The sequence below is a fragment of the Archocentrus centrarchus genome, chromosome 13, assembly GCF_007364275.1.
Source record: "Archocentrus centrarchus isolate MPI-CPG fArcCen1 chromosome 13, fArcCen1, whole genome shotgun sequence".
In the NCBI taxonomy this organism is placed as follows: domain Eukaryota; kingdom Metazoa; phylum Chordata; class Actinopteri; order Cichliformes; family Cichlidae; genus Archocentrus; species Archocentrus centrarchus.
The window spans coordinates 15,959,275-15,974,259 of record NC_044358.1 but is presented as its reverse complement, the minus strand read 5'-3'; the positions used below and the strand labels follow the sequence as shown (position 1 = coordinate 15,974,259).

The following is a 14,985-nucleotide window of genomic DNA, read 5'->3' as shown; positions in this document are numbered from 1 at the left end:
CATGCTAAAACTCGGGAATGTCGCCTCTGGGTAGATAAGGTGATTATTCAGCCAGCTAATTAAGGGGTTGTTTGCATGTTTATCCCGTTCTCCTGTTGTAGTTCGACTCTTTATAGTTCCCAATCCTGAGATACACGATTGTTTAATGTGCAGCACGGATGTTTGCAGGTCTTTACATCAGCATGGACATGATGGCGACCGAGCATTATTGACTGGTGGGAAGTTTTTAGATTAGAAATACAGTACTGAGCAAGGCTGTTGCACTGAAGTAGTCTTCAGGAATAGTTCTCCAAGCTTCTTAGAGGGCATTCAGAGCTCTTCTTTGGATGCTTCTTCCTTTTGTTCAGTTCCCTCTCTGTGCTGAGATGATCCCACGCTGCTTCTGTAATGTTGAGGTCCGGGCTCTGGGGGGGGCCAATCCACGACTGCTAGTGTCGCACTGTGTGTTTTTCCATCCAGGGATTCTTTTACTGCATTGGAAGCATGTCTAGCCTGCAGATACTTACTGCTGTACCTCTCTCCTGACCTCCCCTGTACGCACTGATTATGATTTGAACCAAAAATTTGAAATTTGGATTCATCACTCCATAAGACCCGTTGCCAGTTCCTGTGTAATTAGACACGCCTCAGACTTCTCGACAGCCACCCTTCCATTGAGAGCATGTCTGATGAGACTTCAGTGAAGTGAAGTCTGGCTCCTTGGAAGCAAAATAAAAAGAAATGAAGGTTGACTCAATACTTTTGCACAGTACTGTATGTACTATACATTTATATGTTTGTCAAAGTGCACTTTCTTTCATTTTTAAATCCAGTTTTTAAAAAAAAATTCTCTGACATTAATAACAGCCCTGCAACTAATTCTGACACCCATCCTTTCTCAGTTTTTATTTTTTGTAAAGTAACAACACGGGCATCGTGCTCACGTCAAGCAGTTTAAGAAATAAAGGAGGGCTTTTCTAAAACTCTCCCTGGAAGGCTGATTCTGGCTCTTTAACAATATCAGCCTCACATTAGGCAGTATTCTAGATTTCCCACAGCTGAAGGCCATAATTACTCATGTTATCAATTTGATGTTGCACTTCTGCAAAAATGTGAATCTATACTGAGCACATAACACGACTTGCGTATTTTATTTCATCCAGTGTCCTTCTGCATTGGTTTGTTTTTAAGAGCCGTGCAGATTTCATGGTGTTATTCAGTGTCTGAGTCCTTTTATTTCACAAGGACAGCGGGGAGAGTGTGCTAAAAGAAGGTAAAGGTGGCATCACAGGGATGCAGCATCCATGCATCCATACATGCGCTACCTGCAGCTCTTGTAAACGTCGACACAGATGTTTACATTTTCCTTTTTGACTATTTCTTTATGGAAATTGGTGCTTGAACCACCACATCCCCTCACCCTCTGTGGCGCTCATCATTTTTTTTTTTTTTTTTATGACTAGGCAGGACTCACTGGGACTTCTTTTTTTGGAAAATCATCAAAAAATATATAAAAGATAAGCTTTATCTTCCATATACAGTGCTCGTATGCTAAAAATGAGAACTGATTGCAGTGTTTGTTTGGCTAGTCTCAGATTTAAACATGTACATCTGCTAAATACTAACCTGAGTGGGCTTGAACACCTTGGCTGACTGAATATTATTTTGCAGTATTTAGACGAGTCTGTGGTGATTTGCTGAGTTCTTGACTCGAATCAGTCTTTTTCTCTTGTCAAGTTGTAAAACAACAGACTATGAACAAGTCCAAGAGGAGGAGAGAATATTCTTTTATGATCTCTGCTGTGTATCTGTTGTCACCCATTTGGATCACTTTCTTTTTAATTATTAAATTCATTATTGATGCAGTGAATTGGATAAATCAGAGATGCGGGCTGGATGGTTGAGCCGCGGTGAATCACTTCTCTGTTTATGTTAATTTCAGGCAGCGTTGTCCTCATCTGTTCGGGCTGCGCGCTGTCACTTTGCTGTGCTGCGAGGAAGAGAGAAGGGCTGATGGATGTGAGGATTTCAATGAGTATAAACCAGCTGAGCACTGCCGAACCAAATCTGCACACCAAAAGCACCTGTGCTAAAACTCCTCCTGCGCTTCTTAGGTCTTCAATCTCATAAGCTAGTTTCCCACTGCTGTTGTGCCTTAACCTCAATCTTTGCCAGATACAAAATCAAGCTGGATTCAGATGCGGCTCAGTATGGAGGTCACGGACGGCTGGACCCCAACACAGAGTTCTTCACACAGCCTGAACCCTTCAATGGCCGCTCCAACTCCCTTCAGGTAAATACCTGCGGCATCACATTCAGTGACTTATATCTTATATCTAGATGTAGAGCAGACTACAATTGCAGTCTCTAGACCACTTTTCTAATAACCTATGCTGCACCACCGTCACCGTTTTGGAGGTTGTTGTACATTCGTGCTGAAAGACTTGACAAAATTAAGCATTACTCAGAAATGTCAGCGCGCATACTAAATCACTTTTGAGTGTGCTGTTGATAGGCACTATTGTCCCACAATGCAGTGCACATATGTAGGCTAATGGAGAAGTTGCCCACAGCTGAAAAACATCAAAAGGAGTTGTGGGTGGGTGATGAGAGAAGGAGACAAACATTCTTCTTTGTTGTTGTTACCAAATTAATTTAGCTCGTAGCATTACAAAGTCACTTGTCTCACATCAGTTGCTTTTATTACAAAAGTATAACAAATATTACAAAAGTGCAACCCCCCCCCCCCCCCCCCAAAAAAAAGCAGTTTCAAGAACACAAAGTGCTGAATTTCTTCTTCTCCTCCTGTGAATTATATCTCTCTGTAATACACAAAATCTCTCTGTTTGTGTCTTTCTTTGGCTGCCAGCACTTACACAATCACACGATGAGTAACTTGGCACACAGGTGCATCTTACCGTAGGCCCCTGGAGGGTCTTATCTGTATCGGCTGTTATGACATCATCAGCAATGGGCTAAAACTGGCCTCTTTTTTAGCATTTAGGCACCTACAAAACTTTATGAAAGCATCCTTTCATTTTCATTTCATGACCGTAGCGTCTCATTTATATCCAGAACAGCTGAATTAGACATGATATATTATCAAGTCATCGTGTTGCCTAGCACCCACCTAGCAACAGGTTAAAATGACCCATTTTTACCAAATAAACAGCACCTACCACTCATACACTTAATCACAAGTTTTTCTCAATGTGATTAAGTAGATCAGTTTATCAATGGCACGAACAGGCTGAACAATACTGTGTCATGGGTATGTCTCTGTATGTAAGGGTCAAAGGTGAAAACCCAGCTCTGAGTGTTTGTGATCGTTTGGCCCTCTGGAAAATAGACACAATTGGGGAAGTTGAGGAAGACTTCTCAGCTTTAGCACCACGTCCACAGATGAAATTTAAAACTCTACCATGCGAGTATGTTAACAAGATGGGTGTTGGACTCCATCAGGGCTGCCCTTTGTCACCGAGTCTGTTCATAATTGTTATGGACAGAATTTCTAGGCGTAACCAGGTGGCACAAGGCTTCCACCTCCGTGGCCTCAGAATCTCGTCTCTGCTCTTTGCGGATGATGCGGTCCTGTTGGCTTCATCGAGTGGTGGCCTCCAGCTCGCAGTGGAACGGTTCACAGCCGAGTGTGAAGCGGCCGGCATGAGAATCAGCACCTCTAAGTCTGAGGCTGTGGTCCTCAGCCGGAAAAGGGTGGAGTGCCCTCTCCTGGTCAGGGACCAGTTGCTGCCCCAGATGGAGGAGTTCAAGTATCTTTTTTTATGAGTGACGGGAGACTAACTGATGGCTCGGGGCTGCATCTGCAGTGATGCGGACGCTGCACCGGTCTGTCGTGGTGAAGAGGGAGCTGAGCATAAAAGCGAAGCTGTCGATTTACCGATCGATCTACATCCATACCCTCACCTATGGTAATGAGCTTTGGGTAGTGACCGAAAGAACGAGATTGCAAATACAAGCGGCAGAAATGAGCTTCCTCTGAAGGGTGGCTGGCCTCTCCCTTAGAGATAGGGTGAGGAGTGCAGCCACTTGGGAGGGGTTCAGAGTAGAGCCGCTGCTCCTCTACATAGAAAGGAGCCAGATAAGGTGGCCCAGGCATCTGACTAGGATGCCTCCTGGGCGCGGTGTTCTGGGCATGTCCGACCGGGAGGAGGCCCCGAGGCAGACCCAGGACACGCTGGAGAGGTTATATCACTCGGCTACCCTGGGAACGCCATGGAGTCCCCCCCGAGGACCTGGAGGAGGTGGCTGGAGAGAAGGAGGTCTGGGTGTCTCGGCTTAGGCTGCTGCTCCCGCGACCCGGCCCCAGATAAGCAGAAGAAAATGCACTGCAGGTGGGGCGCAGATGACCAGGTGAAACACACAAAATGAAACTGATTTTGAATAAATGTGTCAAGGATTGATTAAACGCTGTGGGGGTCTGTGGCCTGAGCTTTCTTCATCTGGAGTGTGGGACATTCACCCGTGGCTCAAATGTCGGCTACTGTTAGATGGCAATTGAATAGAATGCTTTTATTGTCATTATACAGGATGTACGATGAGACTGGAGAGAAAAACTTTAATTTCTTTGGAGAACTTGCAATATTTTATATATATTTTATATTTATTTTATCGTCTGCAAAACATAGTAAAGCACTGTAAAACCATGGGATGACAGAAATTACCTGCATTATGTTTGGTTTTACAGTTTAGTGTGTGTGTGTGTAGGGGGGGGGTGCAGGGACATTTTGCAACTGCATACAAAATGCGATGAAAAGCTGTCTGCGTGCTCATGTTTTGTCCTTTCATGTTTTATGTTTAATTTCACAAATCATTTTAATTAGCCTGAAATGGGTTTTGTAGTGAGAGGATCTTTCGAAGCCTTTCTAATGAGGTTTAAGTGTGCTGGGATGAAAGAGGGCTGCTTGTTCTGGCAAAAAGCCACAGTTTCCCTGGTCTGGGACTCTCAGCTTAACAACACCAATATAATTTAGTATCTTGTTGATTAGCGTGATTATTTTTTTTAATACAATATTTAATACACTATCAAGAAAATATAGTTCTACATCTAAAAATAAATAAATAAAGGCTAGATCCCCACCAGGGGCCAGTTCCTGTTGTTTGGGGTCTCCACAGTGCTCAGCTTTGTTTGTGCATATCATATTTGGCTGCTATGCATTCACTCTGCTCATGCTGGCAGCTCTCCTGGAGTCAGTGAACGTTATGTGAATCTGATATCTACGGCTCTTTCACATTTCACAGCAAACAATGTGCATTATTCATGGTGCTAGAACTTACCTTTTTCATGTGCGCACCACTTAAGCTTGCGCGGCATCATGGAGGGGAGAAAAATGTCTGGGAGAACGAACCACTGGGCTTCCATCATGAAGACTGCTTAAGGCTAATACCATGAAATAAGTCTGTCCTTGAAATATAGAAAGAAACACTGATATGCATTTTAAGCAGGGTGCTCGAGGATCTTCCTCTTGTTTGCCTTCCTTTTTATTTTCCTGATGTTTTTTTTTTCTTTATTAAAATGCTGAAAGCCAATAAGATGTTTATTAATAAAGTCAGGAATAAATTAAGCGAGCATCACCGCAGACGCCTCAAATGTGCACGACTGATTGCATGCTACATCTTATGCTAATGAATCCAATTAATGCATGAGGACAGTGATGTCTGTGAAGTGGTCTGCAGAGTCATCATCTCCTTCTGTGTGTGTGTGTGTGTGTGTTTTTTCTTCACTGCGTTTATTAGATTAAACATTTTGAGGCAGTACTTAAGTCCTCTCACTCGGTACCAGAGTTGACGTAGCACCTGATGAGGTGTTTGTGTATCTGAACTCCGCTTGAACTTCCTCAGATCAATACTGAAAGTGTTGCAGTTAATGGATAGAGGATATTACTCGATATTAAGAGTTGGACGGAGCACTTTAATGCATCAAAAATGTGTTTGGCAAAGCTCGCGCTACTATTAAGAGCATCAATTCAGCTTTATTTAAGATTCTGTCGACCCCGGTTTAAAAGCCTCTTCTTCTTTCACGCAGACAGTGATCCTCCATCGTATTAACTTAGGTTTCATCAGTTAAGGACGCAAAATTCCACAATCTCTTAAATCTTTTCTAACTCTTATTAATTCAAACACTGCTGCTTCACCCACATCCCTCTTGGCCAAAATGTGAAGTTTAGTTAACAAGTCATCTGCTAATTTTGGCACCATCATAGATTAATGGGGAATGAAAGGAAGTGAGAGGGATGGCGCCGACAGAGAGGGAGGAAGAAGGCAAGCGGGGACCCTTCATACTGTATATCCTTTATAGGCTCCTTCGTAGAGATTGCACAGCGAGACTGTAGTCTTGCATAAAGATGCTTTTCTCCTCCTCCTCCTCACACCTACCTGGTTATGACAAGAATAATCAGACAAGAGCCTCTGTGGGGGCTGCGAGAGGTGCCCACACCATCCATGTTTTATTTAACAACTTTTGCTTTCAAAGTCTGCACAAACTTGGTTTCTCCTGTCTTTTTAATGGGTCTGTCAGTTCTCCAGCTTTCTCGTTACAGTGTGATAATAAACTCTCATATCCTCCAAGAACGCATCACACCTCAGACTGAGAATGCACATAATTGGATTAAGCCTGAGTCTTCTGCATCCTGGTAACATGTTGGGTTGTGAGGAGCACCGTGTGACTGTAGCGCCCTGTGTCTACAAATCTGGTCCTGGACTCTTATCATTCGGCATCTCTTTAGCCCTTCCGGTCTGACCCCTTTTTCATCATACAGTATATTTGTAAGTTATATGCCATCTTAATAAGGTATTGCCATGCAGGATAAATAGCCTTTTGTTAGGGACAGCTGTACTAAAAAGTAGCAGGACACAAGCTGTTTGCAGAAGCACAAAGAAGCAGGCAACACTGAGGAGCAGAAACATTAGCCAGGTTAACTGAGTGCATTTTTTTTTTTTCAAAACTGCAATGCATAAGATTGCCATCACTTCAAAACTGGCAGAAAACTGACTTTACTGCATCCATGTACAGTCAGGATCAGACCTGGTCTTTATAGAAGAATTTTTTTTTTCCAAAAAGGCCATTCCTCTGATGTGGAAACAAAAAAAAAAAGCTTTGTTTCTCCACCAAAAAGCTTGAAAGCACTCTGAGGATGAGTGCCTCAAGGAAACAGTGAAGCATTTCTGCATTTTGCCAAAGGTCAGAACTGGTTTTACAGTTTGTTTGTTTTTTCGTTTTTTTTAATGCAACAAGCAATACCATGAAGGAGGCTTCTTACTGGTTCCAAAATTCATTCTGCAGACAGATGATGTCAGACAGATTCATAAAAGAATAGTGTATCCTGCACGGCTCACATCATGAAGAGAGGCGGCGCCTGCATCCATCTATTCAGGACTTGCATGTCCTGCACCTTTAAAGAACTTTGCACATCTCTTTTACATTTAATTTCCATGCACCAAATACTAATTTCATCGGGGGTTTCCTGTTACTTTACTACAGCTTGCATGAACTTAAATGATAAACAAATACTATTCATAGTTTTTTATTTTTTTAAAGTATCGTCATGTAAGTCCTTAAAGCTTTCCCGCAGACAACAGGACTGTTTAAATTGTGCATATTTAAATGGCACATATTTGTCGTATAAAATATAAAAGTACTTCTCTGTTTAACATGTGGGACATCTTTAAAAGCGTGTGTGTGTAATCAGCCGTATTTAATTTTATCCACATTGTGAAAAGAGCGACTGTTTGAACAGCCTGCCATGAAGCTGCTTATGCAGATAAAAAAATAACATAAAATGACACCCTGGTATCCTCAGCAGGCTTTTCATGGGAATCGCGTACATCAAGAAGTGCCGCTGCTGAACATTTAGAGCTCATTCATTTAGCAGGACACATTTTAAACAGTCACAGAATAAAATTTCCCCAAGAGAAGAAACTTATTATAGATGACCCCCTTCGGGTACGCGTCACACGCGCAGTTTTGTTTGGGTGTTATAATGTCAGAGATGTAATGCTAAGAAACGCTGGTGAATAATTAGCCGCATCAGAACCTTTTGATAAACTTTGTGTGCTTCAAAGGGGTTGTCGTCTTTGACAGTTTCACAAAAAAGAAATTAAGCTGAAATGAAAAAGGGAAATAAGAGAGCAGAGCGAGCTTGTGGCAAATGATCAAAAGATGTACGTTTCCATCAGTGAGATCTAACACCTGATGTTGATGAGCAAGTAGGAACTAACAGAAACTGTGACACGGCATAAGGGGGACCTACTTAACACTTTTACATATAAATATCTATGTATGTATCTATTTTTTCTGAACTGTGCGCGTTACAGTTATATGATGAATATGTCCTTGAAGACCACTCTCGGCTCAAATTTTGTCATTTTAAACAAAAATGTTACAATAACTGTTGACAAATTACATACACTGTCCCACACGACCGTCTCTATTGTTTACATAGACTGGTCTGAAATATTCCGCGAGCGGCAGCTGTCTGGCAAAAAAGCCTCATTGATGCCAGAGGTTAGAGGACAGTAGCCGGACTGCTTCAAGCCGACAGGAAGGCAACAGCGGCCACTCGTTATATCAAAGGTGCAGAAGGGCTACAGCAGCAGAAGACCACACTGAGTCCCGGAAACTCTGCTGCGACACGGTGGGGGTCAGACGTCGACATAAACAACGTGAAAGTATGAATCCGTCCTGCTTTGTGTGAGCGATGCTGGAGGAGGTGGTGGTGGTGGTGGTGTAATGTGTGGGGTCTGTTTTCTTGGCACGCTCTGGGCCCATCAGCAGCAACCGAGCACAGTTTAAACACCACAGCCTACCCGAGTGTTGCTGCTGACCATGTCCGTCCCTTTATGACTCATTTGAGTTCACTGCACTCAAATGGCCTCCAGAGTCACCAGATTTCAGTCCAATAGAGCAGCTTTGGGATTTGGTAGAATGGGAGATTAACATGGGAAATGGACTGGTTCGTATATCGCACTCTCCTGCTCCAGCAAGTTGTAACTAACAAAGTGACTACTGAGTGTATGTTGAACAATTCACTCAAAGGCTGTTTAAAGCAGGGGTCTGCAGATAATCTTAAGGGTAGCATTTGTATTTGAAGGCTCTAGCGATGCAGCTCTCTTGATAAATGTATATAGAGATATACAGATGAAGTACTAAATATCAATACAGCTGTCTTTCAGAAATGATGCTGCTTAGCGTGATGTTCACATTTCTCTTGAAAATAATCTACAAATTGGAGCCTTAGCTGTAAACAGAGTCAGGTATAATTCTTTAGGTCTTCGGTTCAGTTACTCATCCAAGTCAGGTTTGTTTTGTTACCCTGTCAGATCCTTGGACTTGGCCTAAAGTACAACTTACATGTACACAAGTGTTTACAGGGAGTTGATACTTGTTAAGTGAGTAATGGAGCCAAACAGAGACATGTCTGGAGAGTTAAAGTGCACCGATAGCCTATAGTCAGGGCAGTCCTCTAGCTGTGCGCTGGGGTCTGGAGACAGGGTGGATGATATGTTCCTGTGAAGCAGCTCATGAATCCTTTATCAGCGTGTTTGAACATTGATCAGATTTAGTATTAGCCCAAAGGCTGGAGTCTGTCCTGCAGAATCCAAATTCTCACATGTGAGCTATAAGGCAGAGTTCACCACAGAAGAAGTCAAGAAAGGACAAACAGCCAAGCTTTTTTTTTTCTTTCTAATTCAGTACCTCACAAACAAAATATTGTCATATTGTGTATTATTGTGTCCTTTCCTTTGCAGTTCCCATGCATTGCTGCAACGAGCAGCAGCATGTGTGCATTGGCCGGATGTGCTGTCATTAGTTTTTGATTTTTAGTTTTATGTTTTTGCTCAGCTCGTTCCTGGACTGCGTTTCCTCATTTAGGTACATTTTTGGCTCATCCGGCGAAGGGTCGATGAGCTCATCGACCCGTTAGGTGCCAGTGATCACCTAATGGGTCTTCACCTAAATCACGGTCACGGTTGCGTTTGTGGTTTTATGGCCACTTTTCATGTGTTCACATATATTCACGCTTTTTGTGGTCCTGGTTACTCCTGAACTCCTGAAGTCAGTGGTGAATGAGATGAATTTGTCCTGGATGTGACTGTCTTGATGGTGAGTCAGGTTACTGTCTGAATATGTTTTAGTTTAATTTTCACGAGTTTCAGTGTTATGGAGGATAATTGTCAGGGCGTTTTGTTCAGAGGTTTAAACTATGATATGTATTGCAATGCAAACACAACACCTTCTGAAGGTCACTGGCAGTCACGTCTCAGCAGACGGTGACAAATTTGATCACGCCGGGAAAGATTAATGCTAAATAGGTTTTCTGTCATTTCTGCATCATTTTAGCTAGTTATGAGTACTTAAGCAGGTCTAGTTCGGCTGTGCATTTTATTTATATTTATAAATATATGCATATAAAAGGAAGTATTTGATGGCATTTTTCGCTTTCTGGTCTCCAGTGTGTTCATAACAGTATGTCAGGTATGTATGTGCCTAACGATGGAAGGAGTAATATGCTAATTAGAATGTCTTCCACTAATTGCTGTGCCAACACTTGAGAGTATCTGCTGGTCCTTTTTTTTTTTCACAGATTCATTTATAATTTGTCACTATTTCTGTCTGTTTGGTGGAAATAAAAGCTGTTGACATATTCCAGGTTAGACGCAGTGGTAGCTTTTGTCTAAACAGGTGCAGTGATTCATTCTGCCTTTCCTTCTCTCTGCGGCGCTTCTGTATGGAGACTCTCCCACTGTGACTGTTTAATTAGTCACCAGTGTCTGTGTCAGTGTTCCAGCGCCGGGCTGCTCCACTCCCTCGGTGGCAAACTGTTGCCAAAGAAGCACATCCACAGTAAGCTGAGATCCACTGATGCTGAGGGGCGACTTGAAGAGTTCAGGGGGTGATTGAATTGTTTACAGCTCTGCTGGCTTTTTTAGATTTCTGTTGGGAAATATAGCATCATTTATGCCTGCTCGGCTTTTCCTTTGGCATAAATCTGAAATGACTAATGGTACACGGTGGCTTCTTGCTGCCAAATGACACTGCGAATATCAAACGGATTGATCAAAGACTTTATTAGCTCCTTTTTCGTGCTATATATATATATACACATATGCATTTCAAGTCTTTTCCCTCTGTTTGTTCTTTTTCCCCGACATGTTTCTTCTTTAGCCCGGTGAACTCAGATTCTTTTAGAATTACATTATATCTGAAGAGCATTACAGATTTCCACTTGATTCACAGTCCAATGTTTAGAGATGATGAAACTACTGCATTGATTAGAGAGTTCAGAAATTAAAATTTGGGAGTGCGCCTCCACTTCTGGCAAGATGACTCATTTGCAGATTGTTCAGTTCAATGCACATGCTTTGAATAGAATGCAAATTTAATTATATGTTTTTAGACAGATGTAGTCCACCACTTCACAGAGACAGATTTAAGCAGACACCTCTCCTCATCGCTGACACCACTGCCACCCAGTGTAGCTGCAGTTCTGTCACACTTAAAATATACTTTCCTCCCAGTTGTCTTCGACCGAGACTGTGGTGCTGATCTGGAGTTCCCTTTCTGCTGATATGTGAATATAATTCTATCCCGTCCTCTTCCTCACGTTCCTTTTTTTCCCTATTCTGCTCCCCTTTGTTTAGCCGTCACGTCGACCCTGAATGTGAGATTGTGTCCGGCCGTCACGGCACCACCTTCTGAATTCACTTCTCACTACTTAAAAGAATGAACCTGAAGAAAACTGGGTGATCTTGTTAATATAGTCTCGAGTGCTTGAAAAGAAGGCAACTGCAGAGTCCCGGGTGTTTAACCCCTTGGATCGTGTAAGTCGTCACATGCGCGCGGGGCATCCTTGTGCTCGTGTGATGACTCAACGACCCTCAAGACTGCCTCTTGCACGAGAGGTGAAATGTCCTCACGAACCTAAAGAAGTCCAGTTGCGTTTTTTTTTTCTTTCTTTCTTTCTTCAAGCACGCAAGACTACCATGACCTGGATGACTGAGACATCTAGTTAATGTCATTAATCTTCAGCTGTCATCTCACTTTTCTCCCCACTTTCTCCCCTGCTGCTGTGTTTCTCTTTCTCTCTCAGGTCTACATCCCCTGCAGAACAGCTATTGTCCTGGCCAACGAGGAGATAGATTACTGTTATTAGAGGATGATTGTCTCCACAGAGATCGGGATTGAGAATGGATTCCAAACTCAGACTGAGTGTTAACAATCACCTTCATCTTAATGTCAACCTTGCACACCACCCAAACCTGCTTTTTTGTGTTTGAGCCTTTTTCTAAATGGGGAAATAGCATCGCAGGCCTGTGTGCTTTCAAACACCATCTGCAACCTAAGACGCCGTGTAACCCCATTTACCACAGATTGGTCCATTTGGGAAGTGTCCAGCCTAACCAGCAGCTAGATGCTCAAATTCAAAACCCTGCCGAGTGCATCCACCACTAGCCAGCAGCCATTTATAGGTACTCTTGCATTTGACAGATCATCTGAAATACATGAACAGCAACTGTGTCAGAGGAAAGCAGCAGCATAAAAACCAGGATTCATTTATTAAAACATAATACAAGCTCAGGAATGTTGAGTGTGTTTAAATACAGCACGGTAGGCTTTTAATTTTGTGTTTAAATATAACTAACATTATAGTTGCACAGAGAAGGCGAGATGACTTGAATATCAAAATGTGCAGGTGAGCTATTTAATCGCCGCTGTTGTGTCTTTGTTCATTTACACTGTGGGACATTGTGGGTATAAAAATATATTGTAATTTGCACAATGCAATAAACTGCTTTGAATTACTGTACTTTTTAACGAGTATGTAAAACCGTTGTGTTGCAATGTTTGAATTTATGCAGCTACTGGGAGCATTTAAGTGGTTATTTATGGCTCAGTTATTAAGCCACTAATTTGCAGCTAAAGCACTGATAAAATCACTTAATTTGAAGTGTTCAGTGTGTTGCATAATACGCAAGCAACATTTGGCTGAATTAGGCCATTTTCCCCACTTTGTGTAACACATTGCATCGTTTTCTCCCACACTACATCACATTAGAGCAGTTTATGAATTTTACGTTACGCCGTGCCGCAATCGACTGGAAGAGCCAAACTGCTGAAGATCAGTGTGTCCTTTTGTGTTAGGGAAGACAAGGATGACTCACACACTTGACTACTAGGATATGATTTATGTGCACCGTGTTCATTAGGCATTCCTCTGGGAATATTCCAGAAAAACACAGGAGCGGCCTAAATTCACGCAGAGCACCGCACGTGCCTCTTCCAATTAGCTGCGACTTCTGTGACTTTTGTTGCAACTCAGTTGATGATTGAAAATCTCAAAGAGCAGCCGCGCTCCTCGTTCTGTTATAGAATCCATCACAGTTGCTATGAGAGATGGTTATTAGTTAACTAAACCACCACAACAGGTGACTGCTGAACTCACCTGTAAAAATGTCATCACATGTTTTTGGCCTTCTTCCGGTCGTTCTGCGGTCTTGTTTCTCCTCCTCCTTAAAGTTGCCGTATAAAAAGGTGCATTTCTGTCCATTTTAAGCATTTTCTGCATGTTTTATCAAATCAGCACTCGGCAGAAGGGAAACGAGATGACTTGATAAAGCAAATTCCTGCCATTGATACTGGGATTCTGTCATCCTCACCTGCAGCATTATTTCAGATTCAGGGTCATTTAACCGCCGCGTATTGTAGCTTATGGCAGGTTTTGATGTGTGTCCCATGCAGCTGGAAAAAAAAACACATTAATTTTCAGCACCACCCGTGTGTGTGTGTAGCCAAAAGTGTCATGAGCGTGTCATTTCTTTCTGTGTAAAATCAAAAGTGTTCAAAAAGGCCTTTTCTCCATCTTTCTAGCAGCGCAGAGACGATCACTCTGCATATATTTCAGACGACGAGGTTATGAGACTGAATTGGAGAGTATAATCATCCCTCATCTGACCCAATGTCATTGTCACTTTACCACTGCCAAAATGAATTGTCTGCATTTCTTCTCAAAAGTAAAATTGATGTCTGATATACTGTAACAATTTCAGCAGATTTCTTTCATTATTACTAATGATAATAAATCAGCCCCTGTCAAACCACAAGAATGTGAATGAACTCCACATGCTGTCTGACTACTGATTCTGTCCCAGTGCACGCTCGGGGAAATGTGGAGGCTCCAGCAGCAAGATACTGTAACGCGGTACAAACGTGCAGTCTGGGAGGTCATCGTATTTATTTTAAACTGTCACCTGTCTGTCAAATCCATCTACCAATTTGAGCTCCCAAATCTGTACAAAACTGCTGGGACTTATTTGTTTTTCTGATTCCTTCAACCAAATCTATTAAAAATGGAAATATTGTTACCCTCCAATCACATTTTCTGTTGTTTCTTGGTATTAGTTCTTTGTATTTGGATATAAGTTGAAGGTAAGTGAAGTCCCAAAAGGAGATTCTGATGTGTTTACATTTCTTTGGATTTTCAGAGTCCTGATATTGAGTCAGTTTGTTCTTATAAAGTGCTTCTGTTTTCAAACAAAAGTATCAAATTGCAAGAAATTCTACTGTATATCACAGTCATACACAATAGTGTGCACAACTTTGATACCTTGCAGCTTTTCACACCAACAAACTAAGGGATTAATTATACTTTTGTTAAAATCCATTTTAATTGAGTTTTTGAGGGCAGCTGTAAACCTGAGCCGTGTGTGTGTGTGTGGTTGGATACTGGACCAGGAAAACCCCGACACCTTTAAGATGACAAAGGGAGGAATTCACTTCTCGCTCTGCACTGCAGAACATAAAGTTTCCATTTCCATTTGGTGACTAGGGGAGCTGTGAAATCTTGTTACATGACTATACAGAGCAATCGCCTCAGCGATTCCCACAACATGATGTAAGGGGGATGAAAGACATCTCATCAGACAATAATACTTCAGTTTCCATTTCCTAGGCGTCTGCAGTTTGTGCTACTTACACCAGATTATGTGTCT

General features: G+C 42.2%; 1 protein-coding gene across 1 annotated transcript in view; it reads left to right on the top strand.

The window, feature by feature from the left end:
• Window positions 1–14,359, top strand: part of gbe1b (glucan (1,4-alpha-), branching enzyme 1b) — a 94,262-nt gene extending 79,903 nt beyond the window's left edge. Inside the window, exons 15-16 of the mRNA XM_030744335.1 lie at window positions 2,155–2,272; window positions 12,087–14,359. Coding sequence (XP_030600195.1) covers window positions 2,155–2,272; window positions 12,087–12,149 — 181 coding nt within the window. The 3' untranslated portion in view covers window positions 12,150–14,359. The remainder of the gene's footprint in view (window positions 1–2,154; window positions 2,273–12,086) is intronic.
• Window positions 14,360–14,985: the final 626 nt, after the last annotated feature.